The sequence below is a fragment of the Lampetra planeri genome, chromosome 79 (genome assembly GCF_965212315.1).
Source record: "Lampetra planeri chromosome 79, kcLamPlan1.2.h2, whole genome shotgun sequence".
Taxonomy (NCBI): Eukaryota; Metazoa; Chordata; class Hyperoartia; order Petromyzontiformes; family Petromyzontidae; genus Lampetra; species Lampetra planeri.
In genome coordinates, this window is record NC_136184.1 from 595,855 (window position 1) to 615,064 (window position 19,210).

General features: G+C 45.9%; 1 protein-coding gene across 6 annotated transcripts in view; it reads left to right on the top strand.

Annotated features, from left to right (window-relative positions):
• The first annotated feature begins 478 nt into the window (after positions 1-478).
• LOC144738253 (ribonuclease inhibitor-like) overlaps positions 479-19,210 on the top strand; it is a 54,905-nt gene continuing 36,173 nt past the window's right edge. For 2 of the 6 annotated variants that reach the window (XR_013589194.1, XM_078621259.1), the window contains exons 1-5: positions 485-634; positions 2,611-2,996; positions 6,247-7,918; positions 12,217-12,303; positions 16,675-16,758. Coding sequence is in view for 5 of the 6 variants with exons in the window: in XM_078621259.1 (XP_078477385.1) it covers positions 2,633-2,996; positions 6,247-7,918; positions 12,217-12,303; positions 16,675-16,758 (2,207 nt within the window). In the remaining variant the exon portion in view is untranslated. The other 4 variants (XM_078621261.1, XM_078621260.1, XM_078621262.1 and 1 more) reach the window with 4 other exon arrangements.

A 19,210-nucleotide genomic window follows, 5' to 3' on the forward strand; every position in this document is an offset into this window, starting at 1 on the left:
GTATGATAAGTGTCACAGACTTCATCAGTGCATCACACGAGTTGCTTGAAAGGTGAGGTGATCACATTGATGGTTTTCATGAGCTGAGCTCACCTACCAATGAGGAACTCTCAATAAAAATAACCAACATTGTCTCAGTACAATGTAAACAGGCGTGTCTTTTCTTAACGAGCGAGATACGTTCTGTGGAAAATGATCGATAAGCAAAAACTCGTCAAACAACCATCATTACCCCATTGACTCCCATGCTTAAAGCTGAGCTACGTTTCAGCACCAAAATGTTGCACTCTTGAGCAACTTTATTACCGTGAGAGATACAAATTATTATATATAAAAAAAGTAATAAAACATCAAATATAACACCTACCACACATGAAGAACCACAGTGCTTGGAGGTGCCACCGCTCTCCACACCCGCCCTGTCCGCCCACCCCTCCCCCTTTACCCCTCCCCCTCACCACCCACCCATCCTGCCTCCCCTTCCTGCTGCTGCTGGAGGAGACTTGTTGATGCCACTGCTGGCGTCAGGGCCTGAGACTGAGAGAGCGGCAGAGGAGGCGACACGGGGAGCGGGGCCGCGTCTGCGCGTGTCAGGGGTGAGAGACGCAAATCGACTCAATACTTCACGGCGTGGGTGAGTATGGGGAGTTTGTGGTGCGTGGGGGACGGTGGGTGGTGTGACACTTCACAGCATGGGTGTGAGGAGTTTGTGGTGCGTGGGGGACGGTGGGTGTTGTGGTCCAGACTATAAACCGTCGGTGTAGGCTACATGGCAAGATTTTTTAATTGGTGCATAAATGTCTGTGTGTGTGTGAAAGATGGTGTAGCACGTGTGAGTGTGTGTGAGCCAGGTCACTGTGTGTGTAACTAAAATTAGTACCTGGGGCGGTGTGTAAATATCACACATTGGGGAGACAAAGGCGGTCTCACGTCGTTCTGAACACCCACCTCATCGTGTGCCATTCCGGCTTTTATAGGGGCTCGTTAACAGCACTTGCCCCACCAGTCTGTGGAGCCACATGGGGCATGATTGTGATGGAGCTCGAGCTGTAGGCGTAGAAGACGCGCGGCCGTCGATCCTCTGCAGGAAGCGCGCGTCTGCTGTGTGCAGCGTGTAGCTGCACGAGAGTGAAACCAATAGAGTTGTTGCGCCTTGGGCAAATAATACATACACTATGTTATCGTACGTGAGGTGAGGAGGAAGGACAACAAACTAAACACAAAAAGCACTTCTAATGAAATGAGTTTTCAATCAAGTGCATCGCCCCAGCGGCTTCCTAATATCAGAAGGAAGAGAATTACAGACGGCAGCAGAAGCGCATCTGAAAGCGCGCGATGAAAACAACTGCAGGCCACCGTGTGCTGCTGCCAAAGAACGCAAATTGATCAAGCCGTCTCTACTCGTTACACGAACATTTGATAATTTTGCAAACAATTGGTTAAAATGCAATTTGCTTGTTATAGCGCATTCTCGTAGAAAGAACGCTGGTTAAGTCAGACAGGCCTGTATATGTACAGTATAGATATTTAGTTTGCAGCAGTGCAATACACACAGCTCAATACACAAAGAGTTAAATGTATAAATATCTCAAACTAAAGAATGGGTCACTTGTGTTTACAAACATGATGTACAAAACTCGTTTTAGTCTCATGCTCTGCATGCTGTTGTAAATAACCGTGGTGCATGCTCACTGACCAGATGCTTCATTATTATTGATACACATTTGAAATGTAAAATTAAGGATTTTTTTCATTAAATTCTTACGTAAAACAAATAGGGAGGTGTTCATCCAGCGATAGAGAGACAATGGCTTCTGATGATGGTGTAACGTGCCGTTAATTTTGGAGGACTCCTAAGAGAGTGTAGGTGGAAATTCAAATGCATAGGAAGGAGGCTGCACAGACACTGGACCACTGCTGTCCTGGATGAGTGATTTATTTAACATAATGAACATCACAGTAACACTGACGCTGCCTCATGTGTGTACTTTAAGTTTTGGCTTCCCCCACGAAATTCCGTGCAGGGTATGTGACGTCATACCACTGCTAGAGCGCCCTCTACCCATATATTGATAACATGGGAGTGCCCACAACATAGGGACCACCCAAGAACAAACCTGGCTCCCACCCTCTGCCGCTCCACCTCCATCATAATCGTCACTCAACTAGAGGTGACGCTATCCCGATCATTGCACATTACAGCGCAATTCGCCGTCTGCGTGGCATCACGGTGGTCGAGGCAGTGAGCACGTGGTGTCACGCCGCTGCTTAATCTGCTAAACCTGTGTGGTGTTTTATATTAGGTTTACATTTAATCTTTTTTGTCTTAATGTTGTGTTCATATCAATGTTCAGATGCTTGCACTGAAGAGTGTTTCGAGATTCCTAAGGTGTTTAGATGCTATTTAATGCATTTACTTATATTCCAATTACATTTTAAGCTTACAGTACCATTCAAATAACGAAATGTGTTCACAATCAAATACCTAAAGTCAAAATTCTACCTAACCGAGACAAAACTATTTTTGGTATAGACATTTTATTATAATAATTAATATTTTCACACGACTATGCTTACAGGTGACACGTGGTTTGTTTTAATGTTCTTCAGGTGACTCCATGCATTTGTCGTGATGGAATCAAACGATTCTACATATGGGATCATTAGAACCAACAAAGTGAAACTCCGGCAATGTCTCCAAGTGCAGTCATCAGAAGTACTTGACCATTCACAACAAGCAGGGATAGTCCTGAAGAATGAATACGCAACCCTCAAAAGCCAGAATGACCCCATTGCACGAACACGGGACCTGGTTGACCTGGTGCTCGACAAGGGAGAAGATGTGTGCATGAGATTCCTTGAAGATGTGCTGGTTCCACTGAGATCCGAGATCCCTCTCTTGGATCAGTGGATATCACAGCATGAGCAGCAGCTCAAAGTGATGGGTGTCGATCTGAGCAGAACTGCGGGAAAAACCATCCCTGGAGCAGCTTCTCGTGAGTGATGCTAAACTTCACATAGCCATCCGCATGTCTCGAGAAAGTCTAGGTCAGGGGTCTGCAACCTTTAAGACATAAAGAGCCACTTGGACCCGTTTCCGAAGGAAAAAATAAACTGGGAGCCGCAAAACCATTGCAACTATTAAAACAAATATAACACTGCATATATTGTTTCTTACCTTATTGCTATATACAGGATCATGCAGTCAGCTGTCAATCTGAATAAAAAAAGGACTTTTTCACTTAACAATGTAAAATATATTTTTGCAAATTAATAGCTAAATTACCTGGTTAATGGGATTTTTGCTCCTGAACCTCAGTGCACAGTGTCTGCACATCAGGGCTGTAAGACGTCACCTTCATTTTCACACAGCCTTGCAAGCTGTCATCTGTGAGGCGTGATCGATGTTTGTTTTTAATATAGTTCATGTTGGAGAAGACCTGCTCACATACATATGTAATGCGGGCGTAAGCGACCTTCCGGAGGTGACGTCACGGGGGGTGGAGTCATGTGACGTGGGGGTAAGGTTCGGGGCTTTAAGCGGGTAAACCGGAAGGGGAAGGTAGTCGGGGTGTGAGCGGAAAAGAGTGAGGCCACGCGGGCAAGTGTGGAGAGGGGGGGCGCCGACGGCCATCGGGAGCCAACCCCGAAGATAAGAGGAAGCTGCGGAGTGGTGTGGAGCTGGGGAGGAGACAGCCAGGAGGGCTGCGTGTTAGAGGCAGCGGTGTGGCTGCCAGGAGGAGCTGCGGAGAGAGAGAGAGAGAGCAAGAAGCTGGGAGAGCTGCGGAGGGAGAAGAGCAGCAGCGAGTACAGCCAAGGGGGGCTGTGTGAGAGAAACAGCAGCGGAGCTGCTGTTGTGGATCGGGCCGACATTGGAGTCAGCACCGTGGAGAAGCTACAGAGTAAAGACAGCCGTGTGGGTGTACAGCACGAACCGAATAATAAAGGACACTGAGCCAGACATCGTGGTCCAGTCGTTTATTACACATATGTGGAGCTGAAGATCGACAGGACTCCAAATGCATACTTTTTCATGTTTATATAAGTGTTGGGGATGGCATTCCATGTTTCGAATACAAGTTTGTCCTGTTTGGGAAGGTTTTCAATATCACTCCATTTATGATTCTGAGCCAGAATGGCCTTCTGACGGGCAACATCCTCAAGAGTAGCGGTCAAGCATTTGAACTTGGACACCCATATATCTTTGTCGGCTATATCGGCCAGTTCCATCTCAAGATCAGGTTGACTTACACCTGCAAATGCAGTCATATTCAATAGGGATGGATCGATCGCCAAGGGAGTGACAGGGAAGGATAATGTCGTTTTTTCCTCTCTGAACTCACAGAATCGTTTCCCAAACGAACTTTGCATTGTGGTGATTGCAGACTTGAAATATTCCAAATTTATCGTATCATGACTTTGTTTGAACTCTCTCAAAGAGGGAAAGTGAGACAGTGTACCTCTCTGTAAATCTTTGACAAACACTGTCAACTTGCGCTCGAATGCCAAAACCTCCTCCAGCATGTGCAGGGCTGTGCCTCCTTTCCCCTGAAGGGTTGTATTTAGCGTGTTTAGATGTGCTGTCATGTCTACCATAAAATGTAATTTTTCCAGCCACTCTGGCTGTTCCAGCTCAGCAAAGGTGAGCTCTTTGCTGCCCAGGAAGGTTTTTACTTCTTCCAAACATGTGACAAAGCAACCGCAACGTTATTGCCTGTCACCGGGCGGGCAGTGTGGAGCGGAGCGGCGACCTGTCAGCAGCGGCAACGCCAGAGCAGGTGTCACAGTGCGCCTCCTCCTCTCGCTAGCATCCGCCCCGGAGCCGCGGTCAAGGTTCAAAAGAGCCGCATGCGGCTCCGGAGCCGCAGGTTGCCGACCCCTGGTCTAGGTGAAGGCTTTTCTTTGAACTGAGATAAATTGTCATTTAAAATTAGCAAACTGCACCACCCTTGCATGACAACATTCCTCTCAGGACATTTATATTCCATTCCATAGCAGGGAAAGTACATTTGATCAGCAATCAGGAGGAAAAGATGGATCTATAATGAAAATGTGTATGGACCCCAACATTCCTGAATTTATCATATCCCACAGCTCCCTTTTCTTGGAAAATACAAAAAAAATTGTTATTTTCTCCCACCTCTTCAGACACAGACATTGTATTTAAGCTTGAAGAAAATATAATGAGCGATGAAGCTCTATTTCAAGTGTCATGCCCACGATGGTTGACCATGGCAGCAAACCCATCTGCTGCCATGGTCTCCGTGACATCGTACAATCTGGATTCCACCAAGGCTATGTCATTGAAACTGTTCCCCTATGCATGGTGAATGACCACCTCTCGGAAACTATGGAAGCTGCTTCTAGTTCTTGACCTTTGGGCTGCTTTGGAGACTGCACACCACTCCATCCTCTTGAATCGGCATGGCTACGCAGGCATCTCTCAGACACTTCCCTACTGCTTCTGCTTCACCCTCGAAAAGTGAGCCATATTTTTCCAATCAAGAATTGCCTTCCATTCAGAAGCCCCAATTCTATGGTGTTCCACATGACTCCGTCCTTGGTTATCTGCTCTTCTCAGCACAATGTATCCTCCTTTGTCGAATTATTTTTTCCGAATTTTTATTATCGACTATCACTGCTATTTTAAATGACACTCAGTCTTTTATTGGCATTGATCTCATTAAACTGAACCTACTCTCTCCTCCACACCCTGACTCGGGTTGGTTACAGTTTTCTCCAGATTAAACATCAAATTTGTATCCCTCATCATTTAAAAAAAGTTATCTGGTCCAACACCATGTGAGACTAGGCTCTAAGAAAAGCTGTCTCTGGTGTGGACCAATCAATTTCAAGGACAGTGCATACATTATCAGAGTTGTGTTTTTTGCTTGCATTCCGACCGCAGGTATTATGGTCAATGCAAACATGACTCCTTGTAAAAAAAAGTGTCAGTTTTTCTGCCAGATAAAAGGGTAAAAAAACAATTATCATATTTTGCTACTGGCAAAGGAGGTTCCAAAGGTACAGTGTTTTAAAAAAATTGCATATGTAGAATGCACATCGGGGAAAACTTCCACACAATAATTCGTGATGCGCATGATGTTGCTGCATTATCCATGGTGAACGAATTCTATATGCTTTTTTAAATCATGCAGTTGATTTAAAACATATTTGTCTGCTATAGGAATGTTTTTATAGTGTAAATGAAACTAATTTGTTAGTGAAATTGTCTGTTTTATTTAGATAACCCAGGTGATGATTACAGAGAATTCTTGCTGAAGCTGACATCATTAACACGAGACTACGACGCACGACCTGGAGAACCTGCAGTGTTTTTGCTGGAGAGGATGGTGAAGCCAATTCTGGTTCTCTACTACCGCCATAAAGAAACCAAGGAGCACGAGTTACTAGCGAGAGGCAAGCAGCACGAGGAGCTAATGAATAGAGCACAGAGAGAAGGGATGGCTTACAATAAGCTATTTGATCCCATTGGAGAAAAAAAACCCCGACTGGTTATTGTAGTGGGGACTCCAGGCAGCGGTAAAACCATGTTGAGCAAATTCATTGTGCACAGCCTGCTGTCAGGTGAGAGAGTGTTTGCACGACACTTTGAGCACATTGTGCTCATAAAGTTCAGGGAGATAAATGATGTTGGAGAGGTGTCACTCGCAGAGTTGTTTTCTGTACTGCACTCATGTTTGGGAAACAAAGCGAATGAGGTTTTCGCAAACCAAGAGAAAACCCTTTTTGTTATGGATGGGTTGGACGAGTTTGGAAAGTGCCTTCACTATGCAAATGCTTGCACTGATCCACGGAAGACGGCAACAATAGAAGCCATCATTGCTGCCATAGTGAATGGAAGTCTCTTGCCCAAGGCCTCGGTCTTGATAACGACCAGACCCATTGCCATGGAGCAGTTGAGTGGAGTGAATGTTGATCAAGCTGTTGAAATCACTGGGTTTTCCAACGAAGATAAAATAGAATTCTTTAAAATGTTTTACCAAGATAGGAGTCTAGCAGAAAGGGCACTCAAGCTCCTGCAGGAAAATGAAACCGTGAATACATTGTCCCAGAATCCTTCATTTTGCCAAATAGCAGCCATTACACTGAAGGAACATTTACAAAGGTCTGATCATTCTGAGATTACCTTCAAATCAATGACCGACCTCTTCACACAATACGTGTTTGGGCTCATAGAACACCATGGACGTGGCAGCCACGGAGCCAAGGAAATCGTAACGTCTCTTGCCAATATGGCTCTGAAGGGGGTTCAGCAAAACACCCAGATGTTCAGCCAAAAATATCTTGAAGAGTATGTTGTTAGTTCTTCTGAACTCGGAAGTACATTCATCAACAAAGTGTTCACATGCGAGGGCATTAAACAAGGGAGTTGTTATTCATTTTCACACTTGACAATGCAGGAATTCTTTGCAGCAATAGCCGTGCATCTGTCACATTCAACACGGCCAGTGAGTGACGTCATCAAGGCTATTGAGGACAGCAAAGATGGGAGGTTTGATGTGTTTCAGAGGTTTTTTTGTGGACTAGCATCAAGCACTCCATGGAAGTTCTTTGAGGGTATCTTGGATCCTCCATCTGCAGATTCTCAAAAGGGAATAATCGAGTGGCTCAATCGCAGCATGAAGAATCAGAAGGATGACAAACACAGGCTCATCAGTCTCCTGCACTGCGTGCACGAGCTGCACGACCACAAGTCTCTGAGTGATGCCACTCAGTCCATGACTGTGATAGACCTGTCATGCACAAAGCTGTCCCTGCCAGACTGCGCTGCTCTCTCCTGGATCTTGATGCATCGAGAAGAACCTGTGGAGACACTCAACCTGTTCGGCTGTTTCATCGGCACCGAGGAAATGAAGAGGCTCCAGCCTGGACTGTACAGATGTAAAGAGCTACTGTAAGACTTGCACACCTCGCATTGACTACTGCACAAATTGTGCATGCATATGTGTGTGTGTGATATCAACTTATCTTCAAATGAGTATCAGGTGCTGCAGTGTGTAAAACAGTGCGACTTGGGAGACAAAAGCGGTCGGTCATGATGCTGGCCACCCACCCCATCATATGCCATGCCGGCCTTCATAGGTGCTCCCTAACAGCACTTGCCCCAGCAGCCTGTTAAGACTATACGGCGGATCTTGGTCTATAAGAATCCTCACTTAGTAACTGTACACGCACAGAGTACAATGTAACCCCATACAGTCACTACACTTGTGTAGGGGTGTTACGGGAGGGCAAACAAACACAAGGGGTTTACACCATTGGAACCTCATTTGCCAGTAAAAATATGATACATTTTTTTTACCCTTCTATCTGGCAACAAAACTGACACCTTGTAAACAATTATCATATTTTTATTGGCAAATGAGGTTCCAATGGTATAAATGCTTACCCCGAGCTCTCATACTCTGATGGTGCATTGTCTTTGAGTTGTGCGCCTTTTGGCGTCATCTGGTCCAACCCATGTGAGACTAGGCTCTAAGGAAAGCTGTCTCGGGTGTGGACCAATCAACTTCAAGGACAGGGCACATTATCAGAGTTATGTCTTTTGTTGTATTATGACTGCAGGTATTGCGGTCTATACAAACATGACTCCTTGTAAAAAGGTGTCAGTTTTGTTGCCAGATAGAAGGGTAAAAAACCAATTATCACCAGGACTTACTGTGGAGCTGATCTGTCCTCTGACCATCGACTAGTCATCTGTAAGATGTGCCTGCCATTCTTCCATTCTGGTGGTGGATGTACACCCAGGACCCCATTCCAAACTAAAGTGGCCTGGTCTCAGCTGATGAAAGTTGCAAGTGAGAATTTCATCATCGCTTGCGGCTGGGGTTGGCATCGTCCCCCACTCCGTCTGATGTCGAGGGTAAATGGGCGAGGTTTAGGACTGTGACTCATGCAGCTGCAATGGCTGCTTTGGGTACGCGGTCCAGACCTCCCCAGAGACCCTGGCTGACAGGAGGTGTTCAGGATAGTTGAGACAAAGCGACAGGTCCATTCTCAAAGGCTACAGCATCCCACGTCAGAGAATGAAGAGGCTTACCACAGCCTTCGCTCGGAGGTTCGGAGAGCCGGAAGGCGCTGCAAGGATGGGTGGTGGTCGCGGGTTGCTGAGGAGATGGAGTCTGCCTCAGTGGCCCGCGATCACAAATCACTATTAACGCCATCAAAAAAGTAACCTGCTGCGCCACACCGATTACCATCATTAGGGGAAAAAACGGTGATCCAATCTCCGACCCCCAGGAACAGTTTTGCAGATTTGCTGAGCATTTCTGTGAGGTCCTGGGGGAGGGGAAATCCCTCAGCCAGGAAAACATCATGGCACAAAGTGGGGATAACCCTGCTGAGGCTGCGGTGCTTCAAATATTGGAAGAAGTCATCCCCTGTGAGTGGCTGGCTGAGGTGCCATCTGTTGAAGAAGTACTGATGGCGATCCGGAGTCTGAGACCAGGAAAGGCACCGGGCAGAGATGATCTTCCAAGCGAAATGCTGAGGGAGGGTGGCGTTTGTGCACAGACTGCCCTATATGACATCATAACAACAGTCTGGACCACTGGACGGGTTCTGCATGACTGGAAGGATGCCCTGATCGTCCCCCTCTTTAAGAAGGGGGACCGCACAGACTATAACAACTACAGGGGCATCTCACTCCTCAGTGTGCCGGGAATGGTCCTGGCAAGGGTTATTCAACATCGCCTTGCTAGGCACGCTGAGGAGAGGCTTGCGGAGCCCCAATGCAGTTTCAGAAAAGGGCGGTCCTGCACAGATTCCATATTTTCTGTCCGTCTGCTACAGCAGAGGTGTAGGGAATTCCAAAAAGACTTACATCTCTGCTTTATTGACCTGGTCAAGGGCTATGATACAATCAGTAGGCCTGGGCTCTGGGTTGTTCTTCGTGCTTTCGGAGTCCCTGACCCTCTGCTAACGATCATTAACGACCTTCATGATGGTGAGTGGGCCCGGGTAAACCTACGTGGCCGGGAGTCAGAGCCTTTCCCTGTACACCTTGGGGTGCGACAGGGATGTCCTCTGGCTTCCACATTATTTAACATCTATTTTGACCACGTAGTTCGTGAAGCCTTCAGTGGCTGTTCCATCTGGTACAAATGCAATGGGAGGCTGATCGATGCCCATGTGCGGTCAAGGGATGGCTCCCTATTGGTCAACCACGTTATGTATGCCGACGACCTGGTAATTGCGGCTCACTCAGAGGAGAAGTTGGAGGCGCTGCTGCTGAAACTGGAGTGTGCCACTAAGAGGTGGGGCCTTACCATCAGCCCCATCAAAACGAAGCACCTGCCTGGGTAATTTGTACCATCGGGTACTCCACCCCCACAACTCCCAATCGGTGATGGGACAGTTGTGGAGAGAGTCGAGAGATTCCCATACCTGGGCAGTGTTCTCATGACCTGCTCCGGTTTAACAGCAGAGGTCTCACTCTGAATCAGTTGAGCGCCATTATCTTTTCACCGGTTTTGTACCGCTTAACCATGATTAACCATGCAAAAAAAGATTTAACTACACTTAGTTGGCCAATCTTATTTGACAGACTACTATTACAGGTTCACCATGTTTAGTGGTTGTCTCCTTCTCACAGGTTGAGTCACAAACCGTACCTCTCCATAACAAAGGCTCACCCTCTTAAGCCTCACCTTACCATATGAATAAAAAGTGTGCTTTACTTGGCCCTTTCCCCCCCCCTCTCCAACCATTATATAAACGGAGTGGTAGCTCCTGCAATCTCTCATTTACTTGATACAGCTATCGTGGCTGTGACGGTTCCACCTGAAGACGGAAGCTTGTGTTGCCTCCGAAACGTCGTGATTTTTATTTTATTTTACTTTTATTAATTTTAATGTTTTACCTACGTGACTTTACCGAAAAACCCTAAGAATATGTGTGGAAGCTACCTGGTCTGTCGCTCCGCACGAAGCTTCGAGTCTTCTCGGCCACAGTCATTCCCTCCCTAGGCTGGCCTGCCTACGATCAATCCTGGGTTTAACCAGGCTGGATTGTGTGAGGAGCTCACAAATCCCCGAAAGATCTGGACAAAGTCCCATTGGTGACCTCCTCCGGCAGGCAAGGCTGCGTTGGTTGGGGCATGTAGCCCGCATGCCCAATCACCGCATGCCCAAACAGCTTTTGTTTGGCTGGATCGAGGGGGCTAAACGGGCGCGGCACAGGCTAGAGAAGAGATGGAGTGATGTGGTACAGGAGGATGTGGAGCTGAGTGGACCTGCCGATGACTGGTACCAGCGGTGTCAAGATTGGTCTCTGTGGAGGAGGCTCGTGAAGGACGCTACTGGGCAGTTGGAGGCAGTCGCCTACCAACAACAATGGAAGGTGGAGGAGCGACGTTCACAACAACGAGCAGAGCACCGGGTGGCTAAAGCACAGCAATTTGGCACAGTAGGGGGCACAGGTGGTGCATCAGCCAGTCATCTCAGTCAGTCGACCCGTGGCACCTGGGTCTGCCCCGTGACCTGCCAGCGGGCGTTCGACACTTCACGTGGCCTCAAGGTGCACATAGCCTGGCACAAGCGTCGTGGTGAAGTCACTGCCACTTAGTGGCGAATGGCGGTTGTTGTTGTAGACGATGAGCGATAGTGCAGCGGTTAGCACACTGCGCTATGAACCCAGCATCCCGGGTTCGATTCCCGCTCACAGCCAACACCAGTGACGATTATCTGAACCGGACTTGGGCCTCCCCTAGGTCGACTCAGCCTCAAATTAGTACCTAGTGCGATGTGTAAATATTGCCACTGGGGAGACAAATGCGGTCAGGCATAGTGCAGGCCACCCACCCCCTTGTGTGCCATTCCGGCCTTCATAGGTGTTCACTAATAGCACTTGCCCCTAGAGTATGTTAAGGCTATATGGAAGATCTTTGTCTTTTTTGTAGACGAGGTCTTGCAAAACAACACCCTTATAAACACAAACACTTTCAGATTATAAAGGTACAGTGCAGTATGAATGGATGGATTATTGTGGGTAAACTGATATTTGTGAATGCCACAAAAATCATATGCTTCTGTGTTATCTATGAAACAATGAGCAGCTTTACTCATGAACCTGTGTGCTGTGGTCATGTGCAACGCCATTGTGAGTGTCCCTAACTCACCGCGTGTTTGACTCCACGGTTCCCGTGGGCTCAATGAGTCAGCGCTGTCCCTTCTCCCGTCCACCCGGGTTTAGGATGGGTCGCAACGAGATCGGAGACAGCGGCCTCCAACTTTTCGCGGACGGGATGTTGGGGAGAGAAGGAAGTTTGGAGACGTTAGTGTGAGTAATGTCCTTGAGAAACACGCGTCACGCGCGGGGTCGGTACGCGTGCACGTGGCGGACAGTGTGGGCAAACGAGGACACAGGGCGTTGATCGGCTAACTGTTGTTGTGATACTAATTAAGGTGGGGTGATAGTTAAGGGGGCTGCAGGTGGCTTGGGGTAACTGAGGACGCAGGGCGGTGATTGGACGAGAGATATTGATGTCTGGAATTGGCGCCAGTGTGGCTGGAACAACAACGCCACGTGACACCGGGGGCTGGGGGCGAGTGGCGTCGCAGGGGGATGACCCAATTAATCAGGGGTAATTGGTTCGGGGATAAAGTGGGAGAGCGTGGAGTTAAACGGGAGTTGGTGCCCGGGACGAGAGATGAACGGATGGAGAGACGGAGCAGCGGATAGAGTATAGTATAGGGTAGCAGTGGATAGAGAAGGTACAGTATAGGGTAGCAGTGGATAGGAAGAGAGTACAGCGTAGGGTAGCAGCAGAGCAACGGAAGCGTCAGAGAGAGAGAGAGAGACGATGGAGAGTTACGATGGAGTGAGACGACGAATTTAACGGAGAGCGCCCGAGCTGGAGAGAGAGAGAGAGCGAGGCCAGCGGAGCGAGCGAAGGGATATCGAGTGATATTGATGGAGAGTTGTGGGTTGGAGAGTACGACGGAACATGGAGCGGTGTTAATGGAAAGACCGTGAACTATATGATCAATAAAAAAACGAGGAAAAACAAGAAGCTGTCGTGTCGGTACGAGTCCGACATAAGTACACCTAAACAAATATATACACACAGACACAAAACACAAAGATACTCAGTATAGCATGCTATTGTATTTTAACGTCGTTTATAACTACATTTTTATGCACTCATCAATTAAGTTATTAGCCACACCTATTACAGCACTTTTAACCACTATTAAATAACAATACAATTAAATCTTGACTTAAAGCTTTCGTGACTGCAGGAATTCATACTCTTTAGGTCTTTTCGTAAAGTCACGTAGATAGAAAATTATATTTGATTATATTTCTACTATAACCTTTGATATTGTTTCAAACTATATCATGTTAATACAGTAGATCATCGATTATCCAGCAGCTTCGGAGGGAAGGGGATACTGGATTTTCAAAAACCACCAGATAATCGCATTATTTAAAACAGCTTGTTTTTGCACATCCTTGAATAAGATTATATCCTTAGGTTTTTTCGGTAAAGTCACGTAGGTAAAAACATTAAAAAGTAAAATAAAATAAAAATCACGACGTTTCGTAGGCAACACAAGCTTCCATAGAGAACCTTGGTCTCGGAAAATACAATTTCATGAGAGCCCACCGAGTTGTAGCAATGATCGGCAACGGCCGAAGAATCAGTTCTGCCGTGTTTCAGATCTGACTTGCTATGGGCTCTGTGGTATAGCGTTTTGATGAGAGAATTATTTTGAGATGGGTGGTGGTGGGAATCCGGTTTCAAGTAGGAATCTGTGTGGGTGGCTTTCCTGTAGACAGAATGTCCCAAGGATCCGTCAGGCCTCCTCTCAGATCTGAAACACGGCAGAACTGATTCTTCGGCCGTTGCCGATCATTGCTACAACTCGGTGGGCTCTCATGAAATTGTATTTTCCGAGACCAAGGTTCTCTGCAAACCTCCTGGCTACCATCAAAAGTTTGTACACGAAGCCATACAAATATACAAACACAGACATAATTCCAACCGTGATGACGGTTACAAACTGAGTAATCATTGGAAAGATGTAATTAACCATGCAAAAAAGATTTAACTACACTTATTTGCCAATCTTATTTGACAGACAACCATTACTGTTTTACCATGTTTAGTGGTGGTCTTCCTGTTACAGGTTGAGTCACAAACCGCACCTCTCCATTAGGCTCAGCCTTTGTTATGCAGTCTATTCTTAGTCTCAAGCCTCACCTTACCATATTAATAATAAAGATGCGGCCCATGCCCCACCACCTTCTCCAACCATTATATAAACGCAGTGGTAACTCCTGAAATCTCTCTTTTACTTGATACAGCTGTCGTGGCTGTGACGGTACCACCTGAAGACGGAAGCTTGTGTTGCCTCCGAAACGTCGTGATTTTTATTTTATTTTACTTTTTAATGTTTTTACCTACGTGACTTTACCGAAAAAACCTAAGGATATGAATCATTGCAGTCACGAAAGCTTCAAATCTAGAATAAGATTATGTTTGTAGGTGTTCTGTATATATATATTGACTGTTTTAAATAGTTTACATTATAAAAATCGCTTAACTAAATATACAAAGACAAAATAAATATCCTGCTGTAAACAGTGACTATTTACTGTACCGCACTCACCACTCCAATATCGAAGACTCTGCATGGGGTGATGTGTGTACTACGCTCTTGTTCAACAACTTGTGTTTGACAACATCTTGTCTTTGACAACAACTTGTGTTTGACATCAACTTGTGTTTGACAACAACTTGTGTTTGACATCAACTTGTGTTTGACAACAACTTGTGTTTGAAAACAACAACTTGTGTTTGACAATCGTCGGACTGATGCAGCCTTCAGATCGGTGCTCTGGCAAACGCCGAATTGCACGCAATTTTTGCCGGATCGCACTGCAAATTTACTTTTTCTATGACGAGTTATTAGTCATGAAAAATGTATATACGTGTAGTATTTTAATTGTTTAAGTTGTTGTATGTAGTGTAAAATGTACTGTAAATATTATTTGACGCGGAAATGGGGGGATGTTCAGAGGAAATTAGGAATGAGAGGATATGGGAAGAGTTGTAGTGGAAATGCCGATATGCAGGCCAGGTGCTGAGTTACTTTCTGCTCAGACAGTTGCCACTGGGGGTGTCCTTTCAATTATATTGTGATGAGATGTTAAATTAAACGCTTTCACATGTGACCTCTTATAGGATGATGCAATATCGAAGATAAATCATGATTATTTGATCTATATATACATCCACAGAGATTCTACAGAGAGCCTTAAGCGGACTTTTGGGTCATATACTGTTAGGGGACACCTAATGAAGGCCAGAACGGCACATGAGGGGTTGGGAGGCCAGCACCACACTCAGCCAACTGATGTTTACTTACTACACCAGATACTAATTTTAGGCTGAGTCGACCTAAATGAGGCCGACGGCCGTTTTAGATATTCATCAATGAAGTTCGCCGTGAGCGGCAATCGAACCAGGTTTGTAGTTCACTGTGCTAACCACTGCACCACTACTTCCCACGTGCATGCACATATATATGTGTAGTGCTGAACTTTACGCAGACAGCTTTTTTTTCCGTCGTCACTTTTATTACAAAACTCTTTACATTCAACACCCGTGATTTCAGCGTGTTTCTCTGCGCTCCGCTTGCCTCGCTCGCTCCGCTCCCTCTGTCTCTCTCTCCGGCCGTCTCCTGTCTCTCTCCGGCCGTCTCCTGTCTCCCTCCGGCCGTCTCCGTCTCTCTCTGCTCTGCCTCACTCACTCATCTTCTCTCGTTCCTGTTCCACTGCTAGTCTGTTCTATCTCTCATATCTTCTTCTTGTTTCTGCTCCACTGCTTCTCCCCTACCATCTCCATCAAGGCTCCCAGCAACAACTCTCCGTCCCTCTCTCACGCTCCCGTATATATCCCCGTCCTCATTAATTACCTGTAGTGCCATAGGAGGGGCCACTGTGCCAGCCCAAGAGGGGAGGGGCTGCTGGGGGCTCTAGGACCCTAGACAGCTAAGCCCTCAGCGCCAGGGGATATCTGGGGGCACAAACAACTCCACCCCTCGATGGGGAAGAGGCATAAAAGGGCCGCTCCCTGGCTGATTGGGGCCAGTCGCAGCTCAAGACCCAAGACCAGCCAGCCAGCCAGCTTAGGACCCTGGACCCCCTCGTCCCGCTTGTCCTTGTAAGGGCCGGGACGCTGTGCGGGCCAGTGGTGGGACTCTGGGACTCCCGGCTCTACGTCCTTGTAAGGGCAAGTTCCGAGGAAGCCAGAGTCCAGACCCACACCTTGGCTGGGTCGGGTCAGGTAGCCTCCCCTAGGGTAATTGTAGCCGGAGGACCCCAGAGTGTAGCTAGAGTAGGCTGTGTTCCTAGGCTGTGTACCTAGGCTGTAACAGAGTATCAGGACTGTTGGAGTGTTGCATTTTAATAAAGAAGTTACCTCTACAAGTGTCTCTGGAACCCATTATATACAAATTAATTAAGCGGCGTCCCCACCGACGCCTCGCGCCCGTGGCTTCCGTCGTTATCGCTCCCATCTCCAGACTTGCTGGCGCCATCCTGCACCTGCTACCTCCACCATCCCTCACCATCCTCCACTCTCTGCCCAGACTCTCCACCCATCTTCTCTGCCCCCACTAACCGTCTCTTCTCTCCCTGTAGGCTGTATCGGTGTTCACTGACAGACAAGTCGGGTTCCTCTCTCAGTGTCATCCTGAAGGCCAACACAGGTTTGAAGAGTCTCACGTAAGCTCTGCTGTTCGTTTCTCACATGTGCTCTGTGCACGAACTGTGCTAATTGTTGGTGCAACGCGTCGTGAAGTAAACATTTAAATGTGAACCCATCAATCTTGCTGTCTCTACATGGCAAGGCTGAGCAGGATCTTTGTCTACAGAAAAATCACGCAGCATGCACCAAACTGAATCAGAATTTAGCTTGGATAGAGCCTGGATGGGAGACCACCATGTATTAGTAGGTGCTATGGGTTACAGGAAAACTTTGTGGGCAGTAGAGGGCAGGGAAGAAATATCTTGAGACATCTCACATTTCCAACACTTAATAACCATAAAATGCTTATATTATATTTAAACATTTACGGGATGCTGGCTTCACCAAAATGCCTGCTTAATCGAGTCCATTTTCAAAATGTTTTACTGTAACCTCAACACATTTGTATGATTTAACAAGTAGGCTAAAGCAATGTTCATATTCACACCATATTGTTAGCAGATACATTAATTTTAAACATCTCCCCATGTAAAATTTTGATTTAAAGCTTTCGTGACTGCAGGGATTCATATTCTTGGTTCTTTTGGTAAAGTCACGTAGAAGGGAAATAATAAAATAATACAAATATAAAACAAATTATCACGACGTTTCGACTGCAACACAAGCAATCATCATCAGGTGTGAAATCCACAGCAAGAACATTTTTAAAAAGTGGCGATTCAACACATTACATAAAATCCGTGATCTGGTTCCGTCTGTAAAAGATGTGATTCCGGACATACAGTACCCTGGCGTTTACAAACTGAGTTGCCTCTGTGGTAGTAGTTACATTGGAGAAACCAAACGACATGTCTCTGACCGCATCCGTGAGCACAAAGCAGACCTAAAACACGGTAGGACTAACATCTCGGCTGTGGCAGATCACTGTTATAATTCAGTGGGCTCACATGACATTGATTTCTCCAAGACAGAGGTTCTCTGCAAGCCATCTGGCTACCATGAGAGGTCCGTTCATGAGGCTATTCACAAATACAAACACAGAGACAATTTCAACCGAGAAGATAGATTCTGGCTTAGCAATCATTGGAAGGATTTGATAAACTATTTCGGGTCTTAATTGATTGTGTTTACGCTTATGATGACTTTCAAACCGCATTCCATTTTCTGCTCCCCCTCCTTTTTTCCGAACATAGATGGACTCGTCAATCTGGCCAACTGCCAAATCGCTGTCTGTGGTGCTGATGTTAGGAAAATCCGACACTTTTTTCAAATTTTCTTGCTGTGGATTTCACACCTGATGATGATTTCTTGTGTTGCAGTCGAAACGTCGTGAGAATTTTTTTTTTATTCTTGGTTCTTTCGGTAAAGGCACGTAGAAGGAAAATAATTAAATAATAAAAATAAAACATAATAAAATAATTCTCACGACGTTTCGGCCACAACGCGAGCAGCCGTCTTCAGGTGGAGAACAGGTCTGTCGAGAAGGCAGAGTCTGAATGGCACGCCCCAGGCTTGGAGCGACTATTTATGCTGGGATGGAGGGGCGAAGAGCGTCTTGACAAAATAATTTGCATATCAAGAGGAATTTAGCATATTTATGGGAAATGCAGATATCGATTAGTACTACTTGTGAAATGCGTAGGAGGTTTGGCGAGGGGTTTAAAGTCATTATGCCCATGCATTGTGCAGGATTAGCAGTATCAAAGGGAGGCAGTAAGGTTAGAATTAATAAAGGGAAGGAATGTTAATAATATGGCGCCGCAGCAATTAATATGCTTATAGACTATACATTGTAATATTACACTATGTATTATTATACCCACCCAACTGTATACCACACTGCTATATATTCACTATAAAATTACGTTACTATATATTACCTTATACATTGTATTAAACATTACACTTTAATACTATTTATTATTATACAATATGCTATAAACTATACCATTGACCGTCGCGTGAAAGGTACTAAGAGGAAGCAACGAAATATGTCAATGAGAGAGTGGTGGTAGGAAGCTTGCAGCGGAGCAAAGAATACATTCCCTGCGGAGAATACAAGATATATAGTCAATGTCAGTGAGTGGACTGCGGTCTGAAAGTCACCGTAAACGTGAACACAATCAGTTAAGATTCTCCACCTGAAGACGGCTGCTTGTGTTGTGGCCGAAACGTCGTGAGAATTATTTTGTATTGTTTTATTTTTATTATTTTATTATTTTCATTCTACGTGACTTTACCGAAAGAACAAAGAAGATGAATCCCTGCAGTCAGGAAAGCTTTAAATCGAGAATTTTTATTGTTTTATATTTGTATTATTTTATTATTTCCCTTCTACGTGACTTTACTGAAAGATCTTCTTGGTTCTTTCGGTAAAGTCACGTAGAAGGGAAGTAATAAAAAAATAAACATAATAAAATAATTCTCACGACGTTTCGGCCACAACACAAGCAGCCGTCCTCAGGTGAA